At 47.2% G+C, this 18,882-nt stretch overlaps 1 protein-coding gene across 1 annotated transcript in view; it reads right to left on the bottom strand.

Annotated features, from left to right (window-relative positions):
• LOC119436395 (choline O-acetyltransferase) overlaps positions 1-18,882 on the bottom strand; it is a 222,309-nt gene that overhangs the window by 128,647 nt on the left and 74,780 nt on the right. The window contains exon 2 of the mRNA XM_037703238.2: positions 399-444. Coding sequence (XP_037559166.1) covers positions 399-416 — 18 coding nt within the window. The 5' untranslated portion in view covers positions 417-444. The remainder of the gene's footprint in view (positions 1-398; positions 445-18,882) is intronic.

The following is an 18,882-nucleotide window of genomic DNA, read 5'->3' as shown; positions in this document are numbered from 1 at the left end:
TTGACTATATATTTGGTAATAGTACCGTAATGTATGGGGAGAACGTTGGTGTTCATTTGAGTGACTCGCATGCGGAAACGTTGTCACTTTCTAGTAGCTCCGACAAACATTGATGGAAGCCGTACGTGCAAATTTAGTCTCGGTGAATGAATCAGTTTCTGTTACGATAGTGAAAATGTAGGTGACTTGCGTCCTTGGTCTTTCTACAGTTTGTTCATGTGATGCACGATGCATATTGCTTCATGCTTTTTAGTTACCGTGTGCAGCCAGGTTTGTGCTATAAAACACAGAAATTGTCCAGAGAGCACCAGTACCACACGTTGCAAGTGGCGGCGGCACCAGTATTTACTATCTGGAAATTTACGACTCCAAAGCCAAAGATATAGACGCTTACTCACCTTTTGGGAGGTGGCCATTGTCTCCCAACTGCGTGACCCGCCCTGGCTGTACAGAGAAAGAAAATGACACGGGTTATAGTCACAATTGCAATGATACCATAAGGCACGATTCATTTAAATTACTTTTTTTCCCATTCGATTGGAAAGGACGAAAGTACACGATGAAAACTATGCCAGCAGACGGAAGGCAATCCAGCTTTGAGATGGGATACTGCGGAAGTTATTGATACTGTGCCCGGGGCTATGAGTTCTGGAAGGACACTTAAGGAACACAATTTATGATGGCGTGCATAAAGTTTCGCATATTTGTCTAAATAATTGCCGCCAGTTTACCGCTTTCTATTCTTCAAAAGCTCGTATTTGTCACTGCGGGAGTTTTTAGAACAAGGTATGGTTTGTTTTGTTGCCCTCAATCGAGAATAGAAGGCGAAAAATGTGCGGCCACATACGACGCGCACGGTACGAGCGCCGATTGTGTTCTAAGACGTCCATACCTACTAGCCTCTGTGGAAGCAAAGCTTTCACTGAGCGCGTTCGTATATGTCAGCACCCAAGTGGAACGTACGACTGTCTTCATTAGCAGATTAGTTTGTCCAGGGTTCAACGCGACATTGATTTTGGAAGTGCCCTCAGGCCAGATGGAATCCAATAGGTAGTGAACAGGGCCTGAATTTGGAAAAGTGTGCGGCAATGGAGGGAGATCAAGTGGGGTTTAGCGATGATGTAGCGGATCATTGGTGTGCACTCATGGCCATCGCAAGGGGGTTTATTGGAACCAACTTGCGATGACTGAAAGAAAATACAATCTACGGCCGCTGTCGACCAAAATATTCAGCGCTTGTGGTTGGATTATCCTGTTGGACTCCCAAATATTCGCGAGAATGGAATTACCAGGGGCTTCCTGACTTTCTAACATTCACAAAGCCCGAATCGTGGCTCATGGCTAGAAGCATGAGTAGCGGCGACCAACCATTTTGATGTCGCATGCGCAAAGCAAGTTCTTCCGAACGAACAGCCTGCAGCAGGCGATGCAAACACACGTCTGAGGCCATCAATACCGCTTTCTAGGCAAGTTTTCTGGGGGTTGTACTAGAAGAATATTTTCGAAAACACTCGAATCAACGGTGCCAATTTCATTGACAATTTTCGCGTGCACTTTACCTGCGGCACCCCGTAAATCGCACACGTCCACTGGTCCAGGGCGGTATAACGTAAGGTTTCCTTTCGGTCGATTCAATTCTTTTCATATCATCCACTGTTCACGGTCCGCGGATCCTGGCGATAACACTGGTGGGGCGGCGCTCGGAATAATGACGAAGCGCGATACGGCAAAAAAAGAGAAAATATGTAACAGAATCGTTACATTAATCCGGTCCAAGGACCGTATTTTGTAACGATCAATTTCATTTGCCATACTTCTCGTCTCTCGCGCTGAGTGGCTGATGCTGGTGATAACGGCGGAGTACGAGCCAAGAGTGAAAAAAAATGAAATAGACCATTAGAAAATAAGTTCACACAAGGCCGTCCGCGCCCAAGTGGGTATTCTGTTTGCTAGATATTTATATTGATGCTCGAATGGCATTTGCTGAATTCACCGGTAAAAAAAGGGAGAGAAAGAAATTGTAAATATATGCGAGAAACTGGTTACTGCCTTGTGTTATTACGGGGCATGACGCACACACGTGCCTCATCACCATCCTTATAATCAGCATCATCATCATTATAATCGTCGTCGTCACGATCACCACCATTAATCATGGGGTTTGGAGACATGTGAACACAAACAAACAAAAACAAAGAAAAGAGCTTAATGGCAGCGCCTAGCTTATTCTCATAAGGAAGACATGCATACAAACCGAAAAAGAGAAAATAAGATGGCGAAAATATAGGAGGAAGTTAGTAAGAAAGAAGGAAATGGACAAGGACCAAGGACTAGTATTGCCAAGAAAAGAGTGCGTGAGCTCTTGTACGACTGCCTAGCCACTACAGGGACGTTGACGCGATAAACAAAATTTTGTTCACAATATTAATGCACTTTTCCGTTTCCTATTTCCCTTGAGTCACCGCCAATATTCGGCTTTTTCACTTTTTAATTGCGTTATGTTGGTGACCTTTCCTATAAAGTTATTGGAAGATGAGGTCCCTCTATGACATTGTCACAGCGCACCCTGGCTGGTTCACTCTCGCGGGTGCCTGTCATTTCTACTAAGCAGCAACAACGATTATAACACTTTGTGGTGCCACTAGCATACGAGCTCCATTGTATCGTTCCGCCTTCCGCGTTGCGCGAAAGGTTCGATAACATGCGGGTTTAACCCGTTTTTTTTTTTAAACCTTTTGCTTCATTGTGTTAACCGTGCGGCAGAACTAACTTTACCATTAGCACAGTGGCACGGACAAACAAGCGCGCTTTCATTACGCAGCTATCTCGGCAGTCCGAACAGTGGGTCGCACCACTCGGAGCAGGCCGCCACGGTGGGAAACTGCCGCCTTGTCATTTAAGCGCTCGTAAGGGGGCGGCGGTGTCGGCGGTGGCGTGGATAAACGAGCCTGTTGGCAAAGCGGAGAGCTGCACTGCTGTGTTCCGCGGCGGTGGCCCTCCCGGAGAATGGAGTGAGGCAAATTAATGGTCTGGTCGGCGCGCGAGACGGCTCTCATTCTCGCTCCCTACCGCCAGCGCCTACGGCACGAGAATAGGGGCCCACCGACCGAGCTTTGGGAAAGAGCGCGGCGCGATGTGGTCTGCGTGTTATCCTTTCCGTCTGCAGATCCATCCGACGCTCGTTCTAACCCAGGGCCTTTTGTCTGCCCCGCGTTGGACACTTCTTCACTGCCGTTGCGCATGAGGAGAGCCGGTCGAAAAGAAAACGTTGTAAGCGAGCGCACCAGGAAATTAATAGTAGTAATAATAAACAGAGAACAGTTTTTTGTCAAAACAACGCTTAAGGAAGCATCAATAGGCGGAAATGAAGGGAGAGCGCATAATCCCCGTGTGGGCGAGGTGTTGGTCAAACTTAAATTGCTGTCACGCTGAAATTGCTGCTTCGCGCTACTCTCGGGTGGATGACAAGATTTCCCTCACAAGAACAGTGTCTCAGATGAGCGGGAGATTTCGCTAGAAAAAAAAAAAAGACGAAGAGAGAGAGAGAGAGAGAGAGAGAGAGAAATGGCTGATCACTGTAGCATTTCTCGACGATGTCAGTGTGATTTTAAGGACAGCGCATATCGCAACCGCGTTTTGACATCGTGCTCGTTACAGCCGTCGTATTAACGTCACTTGCGGGTTCTTATGGCTCAATGACGTCTTAAAAAGTCGGCATTTGGTTCCTGCTGATAATGAGTTATCGAAGCGGGCTTCTCAGGCAAAGCGGTATCGTTTTTCTTTTTTTTTCTTTTTTTTTTGCCTTGAAATCGCATTTGAATGTTGATTCAACTTCGTCGTGCAGCCGAAAACTTTATCACACAGAAAAACAATTGTCGAGTAGCTTACCGGAAACACAAAACGTACACAGATGATAAAATATTAAAAACTGAATTCTGGGGTCTTATGTGCCAAAGCCACAATTTGATAATGAGGCACGCCGTAATGGGGGACTCCGGATTAGTTTGACCAACTGGGGCTCTTTAACGTGCACTCATTGCACGGTACACGGTCGTTTTTGCATTTCGCCCCTATTGAAGTGCGGCCGCTGCGGCCGGGATTTGATCAAGCGACCTTGTGCTTAGCAGCGTAACGCCAAATTCACACTAAGCAGCCACGGCGGGTAGAACGCGTTTCACAAACGCGTTTTGCAACTCGAGACCGCTTAGTTAAGAGCAGCGCCCAACAAGATTATGCACATCCAATGCACATTTTGGAATCTACTCTAGGCGAAGCTTTCGTGAAAGTGGTTAATGAAGTGCTATAAATTTGCTCATTTCATTCCTGCATGTTTTCCAAAACTGGAAAATGTTCCGTCCGCTTTTCGACCAATCCTCCATTGTCGGCATGTGCCATAGTCGTGGAAGTCATGATCACCATGAACGCGCAGCGATCGTCTCAAAGAGCTAGTCGGTGTTGGCACGATAGGAGTATGCGTGCGATCCTACCCTAATAGTTAGAACGGCGGACTGCTTTGCTGCGGGGCCAAGGTGGGATCACAGCACCTGGCACGTAAACAATTTTTTTTAATTATGAGCCATTCGGCAAGACAGCCGCACCACCCATCCAGAAACCACGGTCAGTGAGGGTTCGCAAAGAAAGCTTCGCTTTAAAAAGCAGCACTGGCATGAACGACGCCACAGAAGTCATTAGAATGCTTTGACAACCAGTGCTTCATCTTCGCTAATAAGACACCGCTGCGGATGTTTACCTTTGTATTCACAAATGTGCTTTAACTCATCGCCTCCTATAGATAGCTTTCGCGTGACGTCACGGGCGCAGTTTTTCGGCGTGATAGTACCCAAACGTGGTGGCCACGAAGACTTCAATGCACCATATGAGCTCCCAGTACATTGCATATCTTTTTGATGGTGACTGGTTTTCACTAGATTGTCACTGCTATTAAAATGTAACTCGGTGCAAGACGCGCCTGTTCTGTTATGGAGCTGTTAGTTTTGTTGTTTGCGCAGCTTCTCGACGTGTTAGTACCCCCCGATGGCGGCCACGATGACGTCAATGGAAACTATGTATAGAAATATCAACGTGTTTTGAGCTGTGACGTCACGTGCGAAGACACAGGACATTGTCATGTGGCCAAAATGGCTTCTCTCATGTTATCTAGACTTGGTAGAAATGGCGAGACGTGTTCCGTTTACTTAGTGGGGAACATATAGAAAGGGATAAAAGTGCCAACGACTAATTTTCAGGAATAAGATTTCAGAGCGCCAGTCTCAGGCTTTATTGAACCCTCGTACGTATATTTTATTGTCAGAGGAGTATAAAAAGAAGAAAATGATTTGAGTAAGTAGTTCCTGCATTATTAATTATTAATTATTATTATTATTATTATTATTATTATTATTATTATTATTATTATTGATTTGGAAACATATAAATTTGACAGGAAAGGGAAAGTCAGGAGCAGGCTGGCAACTGCCACCGGAAGGGGCACAACGCCTGTGTCACAAAAGAGCGCGTAATCAAAGCGCGCACTGCGTGTCACGCAAGCCAGCGAAAAAAAAAAAAAAAAAAAACACGCCGGCCCCGCGGCAACTTCAACCGACGGGGAGAGCGCATATGCCTCAAACAGCCGACGCGACAAACGGTGCCTAGACGTGTAGAAGAGCATCGACGAAGCGACGTTAACCGGAGAGAGAGAGAGAGAGAGAGCACACGCGCGCGCCGGGACACCTTCTCACCCGGCGAGTCGAGTGAGATTGCTACAGCGTGAGCGTGCGCCAACGGGATGAGTCATCACCCCCCCCCCTTGACGACGCTCCGACGGCGGCGGTCGAAGGTGCGAGAAGAGACTCGAAGATTCCCATGCTTTGGCCATGCTACGGTGAGCACGACTTTGATAGGAAGGTTCGAGAACGCCTGTGGAAGCTATATAACCGCCGTGCGAGAATCGTCAGTGGAGTCAAGTCCGCACCGGTGAATGGATGTAACGTGAAGACCGAGCGTCTGCGGAAGAAAGGGATTCCCCGGCAAGCTAGTCGACGAGTTCATCGAGCGTCTGCATTTCCGGAAGAAGTTCCTTCTTCGAGATTTGCCGCGAGCTACGCCGAGATCGTCTGACAAAACCAACACGGGTGAATACGATTGGACACTTAGTGTTCATATTTATTTTGTAATTTACGTGTTGGACTCTTAGTGCTTGTCATGAATTATTTTCTTGTGTTTGTTAATAACCATCTGAATTGTATTGTGTTGTGTCTAGCCTAAGTGTACACGTGTGTGTGTGTAACTGCCTTGTGTGAAGAATATATTTTGTTGTGTTTTGACAACTCTGGGCTCTGACTCGGTCTTTGGACAGCAACCGGCGTTCGCTGGCGCGCCAGGAAGCCCATTCTTAATTGTCCTTGCTTTCGTGGGATTATTTTCGGAAGCTGATAAGTCGGCTTTGGAATTTGGTCCGGCGTCTGCGCCTCGTTCACGGGGTCTGTGACAGCCTGCCTACTCTTTAGAAAGGAGGAGATAGAAACATAGAAATGGAAGATAAGAATAAGGCGGAGGAAACAGGAAAGAAAGAGCAAGATGAGAAATCTCAAAGAATAAAGTACAACACAAAGTACAGGTCACATACACCCCTTCTGCGGTTTTACCTACACAGGTCTGAGGCCTGGTCTGACGTTTACTGCTCAACAATGCTAGAATTGTGCAAATTCTGATATCAGTTTGCTTTATCCACCCGATAATTGTCCACTACGCCATAGCGGGTATGATCTATCAGATGATATGATGAAAACAACCACAGGTCGCTCCTAGATTTTCACTTGTAACTCGTATTATGCCATAGCACCTTTCGTAAATCGCATTGAGAAGCATTACCTTGGTATTTCTACACTACAATACATTAAGGAAATCCTTCACGCCAACGCAACTACATTTTCTGCCTAATTTTGACTTATATCATGTTGTCGTTGTCTTCATCTACAAGGACAATTTCGTTACGCCACATATTGTCACGTTTGGAGATAAATGCGTCAGCTCATAAAGGGCCGTTAGTGCATACACTGTGCTGGACCAAACTACAGAGCGAGGCGGCCATGCGCGTACGCCCTTAACGAAATCACTACCGGACAAGAATGCCGCATCCAAGGAGGGGATCTCTTAGGGGACAAACAACACCATATCATCCCGTACGTCTATACGGCCATTTCCGATAGCACCCATTCGCCATTTAAACTGCTTCAGGGACGATGCGGGTTGGTAAAGAGAGGACGAAGACTAACTGCTCGGGCGGGCGCAGTGCAGCGGGGCAGGAGAGCAGGACGGCTCGCCGGGCGCCCTTATAGAAACGCGAAGAGGAATGGCTCTGCAGGAGAGCTTTACGGCTCTCTTCGAAACGCCGCCGTCCCCCTTCCCCTCTGTTTCTGGGGCTCTCTTTTCCTCCCTCGTTGTTTCACCATCATTCTTTCCGCGTGTTTGTGGCTGTTCCCACCATCCCCAGCTTTCCTTGGAAGAATCTACCCTTATTCGTAACCTCACACACCCTCTCATTCGAGCTATTGCGCCTTCATTTTCGTCACGTTTGTAAGCGTCCCTCACACAAGTTCCTGGTTCTGCGCTTACTTTCGCTCTCTCTCTCTTTGCGACTGTCCCCTTCACTTGTATATTTCTTTTTCTTTCCTTCTTTCCCTTTTTTCTCCTCCCTACCGCCGTTTACTCCCTTTCTGCGGGTTTGTCCGTGGCCAGTCCTTCCATTTGGAGCGGCCCAGAGAAAACGGGTGCTTCACCCCCCCCCCCCCTCTTCCTTCTTTCCCCTCATTGGGAAGCTGCGCCGAGCTCCGCCGTTTCGAGTCTTGTCGTTTCGCGAGCGACCGAGGCGCTGGAACACGGCGCTCGTAAAGCGCCTTTCTATGGGCGCACCAGCGTCAAGTGTTATTGCTGGCGGTCCAGATTAGTCCTTCTCGCCGCTCCCTTGTTTCTCCATCTCCGTCGACTGCTCTCTCTCTCTTTCTCTCTCTAGTTTATTTCGTTCCTTCACTTTTTATGCTGTTTGTTCCACGCCCGTTCCTTTTAGATTGAGGCAGGCTAGCTGCCGCGGCGCCGAGCGAACCGGGGAATAGTACACACGTGCGTACGGAGTCCCTCAGCTTCCAACATCAATGAAGAAATTCGGTCGCCTTTGCCGCGCTCGCGTCTGCTGTGCTACGCGGTGGTTCCATTGCGGCGATGAAACGCGGCCCCCCCTCATCCTCCGCTGGCCTCCCCCTCTCACCTATCCTTCACCTCCCCCTCCCGATGTTCTCTATGTTTCTGACTGCCTTCTCTGCCCGGTGTTGTGTCATCCTTCGCTCACGTCTTTCTCTCTCTTTCCCATTTGTCAGGATCACATTCTCTTTCGCTACGGTGGTTGTTTTCATGCCTCCTTCTTGCTCGTTGATGCGGGGATTTGGGTGCCCTTGAAGGAGAGTTTTCGAGTGGTGAAAGAAAGAAAGAAAAGAAAGAAAGAAAATGGGAAGTGATACGTGTATTTACGGGGATACCTGTGAATTGAATTCTACAATCGCATAACGTATGCCTTGTGCCGAACTACCCTACCTTCGAAGACTATGGCCTGGATTCAAACAGCACAATTTCTGTGCTGCGTCAACGGTGAGGCGGTGCCGGTTCCAGCTAGAAGGAAACGAGAAACAGGAAAATTCGGCTCCTCGGCAGCTGTGACACAGCACGTTATGTCTTTCAAGTGTCACAGTCTGATCCTAACATTAAAAAAAGTGCCCCGAACATTGCCCGACAAACGTAGAATTGTTATTGTTGCTCGGAAGATTGAAAGTCGCCGAAGAATAGTTAGCAAAACTCCGCAAGGTGGAAAGCACGACAGCTGCTTAGTCGGACGCTCTCTCTATCTATTTGCACTCTTGCACAACTAAGTCTAACGTATATAGGAACATGTCGGAAGCAGGGATGGCTTTAAAGGGGGGCAACAGTGGGCCGCCGACGCCCCAATATTTCCTTCGCCCCCTAGTTGTTCACTCCCGAACATAGGCGCAGGTACTTGATTGTAAAGCTTTAACTTTTTAGCGCACGCTTGTTCAGAGGAATGAGGTGGTGCTTGAAAATCCCGCCACTTAATTTTCATTAAATTCAAGTAGAGCAGCTAGATTTGATAAAGAAGAAAGAAAAAAAACGCATTTCTATGTCAATATAACTGCAATTTTCACTATATGTTTATGGTTACACTAAAGGCATCTGAAATAATGTGAAGAGTTAGCTGTAACCATGAGGAATCAAAATGATCGCACAGAGGCTCAGAGCAAAAGTAAATGTGAGTTGTTTTCTCATGTTTTTTTTCTTCGTTCGACACCTAAATTCCCCGGTGATCAGCAATTTTATGTGTTCGCGCTGCATACTGCCCCGGAGCATCGCTCCAAGCTATATCGTTTTAACAACGCGTAATACATTCACGAACGTGCGCTTCTTAAAGTGTCACGAGGGAAATTCCATCCCTTTCCAAGGCGCAAAGACGGGTCGCTTCTACGTCGTGTAAACGCAGGCCCAGATATACCGTTAAGAGCCGCTCCCCAGGGCTACGTCGGTCGGTAGACAAGAGGACCCTGTCACGCAGCGGCCCAGAGGTACAAGGAGACGGAAATCAAAGGCGAGAGTCCGGCGCGGCCTGATTGTCCCCGTGCACGTCATCATTCTTCACACTGCGCATCACTCCCCGCCATCCGCGCGTTGTGTGCGTGTGTGTGTATCTTTGGCCACCCTCGGCCGCTAATTCCCAGCTACATGCGAGTCAGGGCAAGAAGCCCAAAGATTGGTATGGGGGAGCAGGAGGAGGGGGAGGGGGGGACTGATACGCTGCGCTTCCTTGTTAGTCCGGATTAGCTCTCCAAGCCACTCGCAGAATAAAGCGGCCCCGCTGGGATCCCCCACTCCGTAGACTACCAGCACGAGCCCGTGAGTCTAAACACGAAGTAAGAAGCTAGCAAAAGGAAGGAGATAGGCGAGCGGGGAAAGACGGCGGTGTCGGGCGGGACGGTCGGCAAAGACGCGGATGAGAGCAGACCTTCTGCCCCCCTGGAAACGAAGGGGGGGGGGGGGGAGGGCGGGGAAACTCCCGCCGGCTAATTGGCGTCTCCCGCCGCGTTTGCCTGCGTCCGATACCTTGGGGGCGCGCTGAGGGCAAATGAGCCGGGACAAGTCGAAGCCAAACCAAACATCCTGCTTGTTTGTCGGCTGGCCATGTGCCCGCTGCCAAGAACACGCGCCAGCGTGAGAGGGCGGCTGTCCGAGAACACATGGCATAGCCGATGCGCGGCGAGTTGTGGTTTCGCTTTTGTTCACGCCACCCCACCGTCTGGACGTTGGCAGCACGTATGCCCTATTTTGCTAGCAATGAGACGTTCAAGCGGAGCTGGCCGGTTCTATGGCACGTTCTTTGTGTGTGACATCTTTTAGATGTTACCGCAGGTCGTGCTACCTGCAGAAGTTGTGCTGTTGTTAGTGAAGTACGGCAATGACACATTCGCAGAGTAGTAATGTTGTCAAGCAGAAACAGATAAGTCTTCGCTGCCATTAGGCAACCACTGTATGTCAACCACGAGACTGGCGTGAAATTATTTTATGCGTACTTCCTCGCAGGCAGGCGTCATCGTAAAAGAAGATCCAATAAAAAGGTCGCTCGTGATTCACTGTGAGACTCAAAAAGGCAAAGCAAGGCATAAGTGAGAAATACGGTGTAATAATGACTCTGCTTGCGCTGACAAAGAAAATAGCAGAGTACAACGTTTTCGTGTTACCATTTTATTTAAGCTGAAGGTGTAAGCAAATGAAAGTGTTAAATAATGAGAGCCTTTATATTTGACAAATGAGCGAACTTTTGGGTGTTGCGTGTGCGTTAGCATTGCATTCTCTGCACGGCGCAAGCGTTGTGCGCGTATTACTTTCCAACCCTCGTATGCATTCGTCTAGTATTGATTCTAGCGTACAAACCCAGCTCCCCTTTGCGTACATTCGACTTGCTTTTGCTACAACCGAGAAAGTATTCTAAAGCTACTTGTGTATGCGTTAGCTTACTTTATACTAAAAGCTGCTTTGGATATACATTTCAAGAACACTTTTAACGAAGATCTCAAACATTAGAAACCTATTAATATTGTAGATAATGCATTAAAAATACATTACGTCTACAAAAAAATTAAGAGAAGGTTTTGAAAGACTAATCTACAAGCCTTGTTTTATTTAGAATTTCTCTTCTGCTTCTCTCAGCGCTATCACTGGCCGGTGAACTCGTGCGTAGGTTTTGTTATGTGTTCTCCAGAAGTATTTAACTTGTTAAAAATAATTACAAAATGATTGGTTAACGGTTGTAGAAATACATCCAGACATTGTTTGCAATATAGATATATTCATAAACGCTATTGCTTATTTCACTAGGACTAATTTACCAGCCTCACGCGCGCCCTTTGTTTTGCTCAACTAACCACTGGCGTGAAGAAAAGCGTAAACTTACGTTAGTTGCAAAAAAAAGGTAAATCGGTGCCACAACATCAATGCACACATCATTTGCATATATAAAGACTATGACTCATTTGCGGCATGTTCAATCAATCAATCAATCAATCAATCAATCTAATTCATGTGCAGTGCAGTCGCACGGACCTGACATTGTTTTGGGGTTTGTCTAGAACACAATGCAAGGAAAAAAAGGTATGTTCCTCCTAGGAGTAAATTTAATGTTGTTTTCCTGTGAAAAAGATAACGAATAAAATGGGCTATCAAACATAAATCAAATAAATATTAGATGGAGTGAGAGACATGGAGAAAGAGGTTGCATAGAAAGACAGGAAGGTTAACTAGAGGTAGTTATGGTTGGCTACCCTGCAAGGGGAGAGGGGGAAGAGGATACGGCGATGATAAGAGAACATGAGGGAGAGAAAGAGTGGCGAGGAGAACAAAGCTAATCCGCGTGCACTTTATGATACAGTATTAGCAGGCGGCCTTCTTGAAGTCTATCGAGAATGTGCGCTACTCAAATTCGCTGGAGGCTCAAAAGACCGCTTCACTGTTCCTTTAAAGGGTACTCTGCTGCACTAACAGATATAGTGTGGCAAAGCACACTCTCAGCCCGCAGGCAAGAAGGCGTAGTTGTCGGGTGCCGATTTGCACGCGGAGTTCGCGACCAAGCAATGGTTCTTTTCTTCACCTGTTTTTGACTTTGTATAATATAAATGCTTTCTCGCTCATTCCCACTTATTTGTATTTTGTGATGAAAACGTATGGTTACTTAGAGACATACACTCTGTCGGAAAAATGTCTCAAGGCCAGCGCTTTCATGGCCGGATCGCAGCAGCTTCCTTGTGTTAGGCGCTGTGCTCGAAGTTGTTGGTCGAAGGCGAGAGTGGGCCTTATGCATGCGGCTCCATTCTTTCTTGGGGTATTCCCGCGAGGATCCTTCAAGAATATAACTATACCGCTCACAAGTGAAGAACTTTGAGTTCGACCTTGCTACTTCAGAGCCATGCTTAATAATCGGAGAGCTTACTACAAACGCAATGAAAATCTCTTTGAAGTGCTACCCTTTCACAGTTTATTACTTTGAAAGTTTTGATTTCTTACAAACATAACAACATGCTTAATGAAGTCAATTGGGCTAGTTGGGGCATTTTCAAAGGCTAAGCCACAATTTTAATCTCAATAGATCAAGACGGACAAGATGGACTAGCACAAACTGCCTGTCTGCCTGTTTCTTCTCGTCCGTTGGCGTTTTATGACGCTTAATGTTGTCTTAGCCTCCGATATAGAACACCGCGCCTCTCTGTTCCACTTATTTGAGACAAAGAGAGAGAAAATACTTTACCAAACTTTAGAGGCACGCCGAGCCATATGTACGAAAATGCTGGATATAATGTCGCTGGCGATAAGAAGGAGGAAAGAAAAAAAATATCATGAAAGTATAATGAGAGACGTCTGACACTGTAAAAACGACAGAAAAAAGTTGGGAATAAAATTTATGTACGCAGCGTTCCTGCATTGACTATGCGTGCAGGCGTCGGGCGCTCGGTTTTATGATAAAGTTCATATGATATGCACGTATCTGACTGCTTTCGTGTTTCTGGCAGAATATGCTTTTACGAACCTTATACTAAGAATAAAAAGAAAAGCAGAGCGTAATTTCCTGCGTTTCTTTTTGTTTATGCTTTTATCAGCCATACTTTTATTGCACTGTAGCACTTCCGACACAGACAGGGACACTTTAGAGGAATTTCACTCGTGGTGCGCCGAGAGAAGCATCTAACCGACCGCGCCCGCTTCTTCTCCTCCTCTTCCGCACCCGATCAGCACGTACAAATCTTCGCCGGTGCATCTCCGAAAGAAACGCCGACGTACTCACTTTGCATGCGTTTGTGCGTGTGTGCGCGCTTTTCTCGTTCTTCAACAAGCGAGGGTGCACATTTATGCAGCTCTCTATCTCATCCTTCATCACCCTTTCCGTATTCTGTACCAACTCTCGCCTTCGTACTCAGGTGGCCGATTTTCTGCATTGTTTTTCAATCCTTTCCGGTCGTGTTTCTCGCAGCCATACCACCCGCTCGTGTTCCTTTTTTTTTTGCCCTCGCTTTTGTTTTGCCATCGTCGTGGCGGTGCGGCGCCCGTCCTCCTCTATCACGAAGTGGGCCGTGCGGGCTCTATCACGCAACTGGGAGAGGAGAAACTGCCTGTGAGCGAAAAGCATTCGTGCCACGCACGCGAGGCGCATGCGCAGTCGTCTGTGGATCCGCTTTCGAGGTTTTCTTGTTCTCGTTTGGCGCTGTTTATTGCTGCAGAGGCGCTGGGACTAAGGCAGGAAGAAAGGGGGGGGGGGAGGACGGGAACATAAGGGAGAGAAAGGGAGCCAGGAGGAATTGAATCGCTCGTTGCACTACGATGGGAGCGGGCCGATGAGGAGGGGAATGAGGACGTGGGAATCCCGACACCTGCTCCCGCAGAAGGTCTATGTTTTTATGTTTCTCTCCTTTTCCATCCCATACGAACCCCCTCCCAACCACGCCTTCTCCCCGGCGCGCGGTTAAGTCTCTCCACGCATTCTTCGTGCAACGTTACTCTCCAAAACCCGTTTCACCTTCAGTTTCTTTCTGCCTTTAAAACCATCGTTCCTCTCTTTCCACTTCATCATGAGAAGCCCGTTTTTTTCGCTGCCCTAATGTCAGATTTTCCTCCATCGTCCTCGTGGCCCCGTCGGCCACCTGCTCCGTTGTCCTCGCCTTCTAAGTGAACATTTTCGAATACTTTCTCCATCCCTGTTCTCCATCTTCTTAACTTTCTTCTTTCCTTCATTCGTCTTTTAGCTGACCCTGTTTTCCTGCGCTCGTCGTTCACTGCTCGCTCAAATCCTCGCTCAAATAATGTTTCTTTCGATCGCGCGTTCATTTTGTTCCTGCTTGGAGAAATTCAACAAAACTTGCGTAGTTCTCTGCGCGACAACGTCTTGTAAACTCTTCGTTGGCGTGGGCTGAGATCCTTTCGGAACCGGCGTCTCACAATCGGCGTCTCACAGTCGCAGTGTAGGCGAAGTAAGCTGTGTCACTGTTTTTTGTCCAGTGCCTCTTAGTATTTCCCGTCATTTCGTTCAACGCCCTGTTAGAGCTAGAACTACGCTCTTTTATGTCCTTCTAAATGAGACTAAAGCATCCAGTTAGGACATCGTCTGAAAATCATCTCCAAGAAGTCAGAACAGCGCCATAAAAAAAAAAAGGTTATTCCTTTTATATTACAAACGCTGTCTCACGATTGTCGCAGCTTTTTTTTGTTACTTCTTTTTTTTTCGAACCGCAGGTCGCTGTGGCGCTGACTAGCGGTATAAACAACCGCTGCTCTTAAAGCACAATGCCGCGCTGGCGCGCATCAGAGCACGTGCGCTAAAGTCGGCACATCCTCTGAGCGTTTTCTTAGGTTTCTACTGCATCTCGTATCAAAATTATAACACGCGACATGCTGAAATACAAACAACTCTGTCGCGTTTTATATGATAAGTCTCAAGCAAGTCAATGAATATACTTAAATTGCTCATTTGCTGCTCTAACGCTTTGTTAGAAGGAACTATAGTTTAATAAAGGGGTTGACTCGCAGCTTGCACGTATTAAGCGTGAAATGGCGGATCGCTTTCCGGTAAGTGCACCTAGAATGTCGTTCTTCGTCTATTTAATATCGCCTTGCGCTTATCAAAGTCTGGAATAAACCTCTCTCTCTCATCAATCTTGAATTAAACGAGCCGGCATGTTGCCACTGCACGGTTGCCTTACTTGCCGCTATGTCATACTCCACTCAATGCACCTAGGGCACTCGTTAATCGTCTGCCAGCCCGTCAGCGGCGTTGTACGGGAGCTGTCGCCTATGCGCCACACGTACTCCTTGATCTCGTCCGCCATTATAGGCACGCAAAGTCCCTTCATCAGAAGGGTCGCTCAGAATTTCCACTTCACAACCATCCAGCAATTCTTATTTATTCTTTCTTGAACTTTCGCATTTCGTTGCCAGCGTTGCAAAGTATCGGACAAATAGCAGACGAGTGGAAGCCGGGAAATAGACGGTGGTCGCTTCTGGGTTTTCCAAAAGCCCGGCGCCGACTCAGAGGTGGCGGCTTGGGCGGCCGCGAGAGCAAAACAGAAGGGAAGAACAGGGCGCCGGAAAGGGGACGCAGAGGGAACGGGGAAAGCCCTGTGTGGGAGCTCATTGCCAATTCATGAGCCAATTTGTAGATCGATGAGGAGAACACTGCTCACCGGCCCGAACCCACGCGCCTTTCCATGCTTTTCTATCTGATTCAATCGCGACGTTTCCCTTGCCTTCTTTCCCCCCCTTCTCTCTTTTTCTATCTTTTCAAGTTGGGGGCCAGGGATGCTTCGAAACACTAGCCTCCTCGCAGAGCAGCGCGCGAGGTTCGTGTTGTACAGCTGTCAGAAATGACAGTGAACCGACGCGCTTCGTGCGTCCTCGTAGAGTTGCGTGAGCTCAGGTAGCGGCGTTAGTGCAGACGCCTCCCTCCCCTCTCGCTCCTCTCCTTCAAATAACGTGGCGCTCGCCGGGAGCCTCCCTTATTTTTGTTCACTTGGGCGTCACTAATGAGTGGTCGTCAGGACGCTTATGTAGACCAGGAGTGAAGACCTTCCCTTTCTAGCCAGGGCTCGCCCCCCCCCCCCTCCCTACTCCCCTTGTCCCCGCCGCGTCAGACTCCAGAGCCCACCACTTTTTCTAGCTACTCACCGATACCACCCACCCAAGTGTCTTTTGCGCTAGTACCTGGTTGCGTGAGGAAATCCGGGGGGCCAACCGTCGACTATGACCTAAGTTTTCCTTTATATTCATTTATTTTCTGCTAATCATCGGGGACGTTCTTGCTGGTTATTTACTTTCTTTTTCTAGGTGGCAGCTGCTACTGGGCAATAAATAAAAGACAGAGAATGAGCGATGATCGAAGGGGCAGATGTAAAAGGGCGTGTTAAGTGTTGTGCCCCACTGCGACAAGTAGCTGTTAAGGAAAATGAAAAACTTGCTAGGCGTTGTTGCAAAAGAAGGATTAAAAAAAAATGGAGGGCCTGGCGCATACTCTGTGATCAGCGGTGTACTGACAGACTACACATACTGGTTTCAATTTGTACAAGGTTGTTTCGGTAATTCAACTTTGCGCACGTCACTTGTGGTCCCCTCGTGCCGTAACACGTACCTTAATAAGACACAACTATGAGCGTATTTCATATTTGCCAATCTCCCCGTAGGTTTCTTGCCATCAAGGAAATTATGCACCCCTTAGCTTTTTTATGTGCACTGAACCTTGTTGACGGCCACGTTGCGTGACCGGACAGCGATATCGCCACCGATACGTGACTTCTCGGTCTTTCCTTTACATCTTGCGTCATCATCGACTTATTCCCTTTCATATCTCCGGATTTTCGTCTCAATTTCGTTTACAAGGGATTGCCGTATCTTCTCGTTTGTTTTCACCTTTCCCATTTCTAGCAACTTTCTTTTACCTCTGCAGCGCTTACAAAATTTGCTGCGCAACTCAGCGAAGGACCAGTCAGCGCAAATTTCGCAAAGAAAACGTGCTTGAGTAGAGATTTTGCGGACTTGCTTCTACGAAGGGCTCTGTGCGAGCTGTTCTTGCTCAACGTTGTGTAGGGGTTCAAAGCGAACACACTGATGTCACAACCTTCTTTGTTCCCAGCGAGCACGCGTCTGAGGCACGTGCGTTTGCAACAGTCTCAGGAGAGGCGAGGGCTCAGTGCAGGAGGTGAGCAGAAGAAGTGCTCCAAAAGAGACAGTCCTGCTTCGCTTGAATGAAGTAAAAGAAAGTTCCGATAGAATCCACCTAACGATGATTGTCAAAGTTAGTGCGAGAGAATTGATACACAGACACTTATTCAACTTTCATTCTATCGTTTGTCGTTCCCATAACGGCAGTCAGGAGACGGGGAAGGCTAAATTATGATAGACATTTCAACGCGTTCAAATGCTGCAGGTCAAGAAAAGAAAAAAAAAAAGGAAGAAACTATACAACCTTTCTTTTTGTAGAATGGGGCAGTATGCGAGGAGAAGCTCATGATTGTGATGCGCTGAGTTTTAACACTGACATTATTAAAGCCCACGAGACGGAAGAACGAAGCGCAAACTACTAACTCTTTAATATTGTCAGTGAACACGTTTATATGCATGGTGATGGAACGAAATACGTGGCAAGATCATGACATGTGACGACGCGTGGTAGTTTGCGCTTCGTCCTTCCGTATTATGAGGTTTCATTCTTTGAGTGTTAAAACTCAGTGCAACACCATCATGAACGTGCACTAACTAGCCGCCTTCATAGCTTTACTAAACAAAGACGAGCTTGATGAGGCTCTTAGAACACTCATCTACGATGACAGCAGACCTTTGAGAGTTACAGGAAAGAGCTTCTCGCGTGATTTTTCTAGCTCTGCAGGCCTGCTGATGTGCTACAGTGGCCTGCAGCACATATCGCCCAATGGGCATTGCAGTAAGGGGGGGGGGGGGGGGGGGTTAGAACGTTGCAGGGTACACTGGTTATGCACGGCCGCACAAAAGCAAGAAACAACAACAACAACAACAAAAAAGAATAACGTACAAAAATCTAACTATAGCGCAACCAGTGTCAGATCACGTGACATATCTCGTTGGAGGAAATTTATTTCGAGTTTGCAGCTTAGAGGCGCGATCACTGTAGATATTGCAAACCTTTGAATTTAACAAAAATATCATAGAACCATAAGACGTGATGTGTGCACATCACTGTTTATAGTAACAGAGTGAAGCCTATGCCAGTTTCACATGGCTTGTCCTAATGTACCTCATTATACTGAATAAATTATGAGTGTTCCTTCCCCCGCGTTCTATGCGACGGCAAAAACTAAAAAGAAAAAGAACATTTTTACTGCAACTTTTTATTTGTTTTTTGATTCCCTCTCATTTCTAGCGGCAGCGCACTCAGTCGACAAGCAGTAGATGGCCGGTCGAATCCCGAAGTAGACGGATTTCTTTCTTTTTCCTTTCTTTACGACCTACGGTTGGTGCCAGTTACATTGAACACCATGCACGAATTTGAGCCAAGAAAGAACGCTTAACAGCTATTGATATAAAAGAAAGGAATGTAGCGAGACAATGTTTACGACTCCAAGAAAGTGCCGAGGAAAGTGCTGGTGGTTAGAAACAGATCGCCGCAGAAAGTACCACGCGTCCGGTACGATGTCACAGTAATCTAAGCTGAACGGACAACGATGGCACAATCAATACCTTGTCCTGCCACTGAAATTGAAAAAAAAAAAAAAAAACGCACGAAGCAGTACTTATAGTACCATGAACAATGCATTGGCTACT

Source organism: Dermacentor silvarum, chromosome 1 (genome assembly GCF_013339745.2).
Source record: "Dermacentor silvarum isolate Dsil-2018 chromosome 1, BIME_Dsil_1.4, whole genome shotgun sequence".
NCBI classification, from domain to species: Eukaryota; Metazoa; Arthropoda; class Arachnida; order Ixodida; family Ixodidae; genus Dermacentor; species Dermacentor silvarum.
This window is presented reverse-complemented; position numbering and strand designations above follow the sequence as displayed.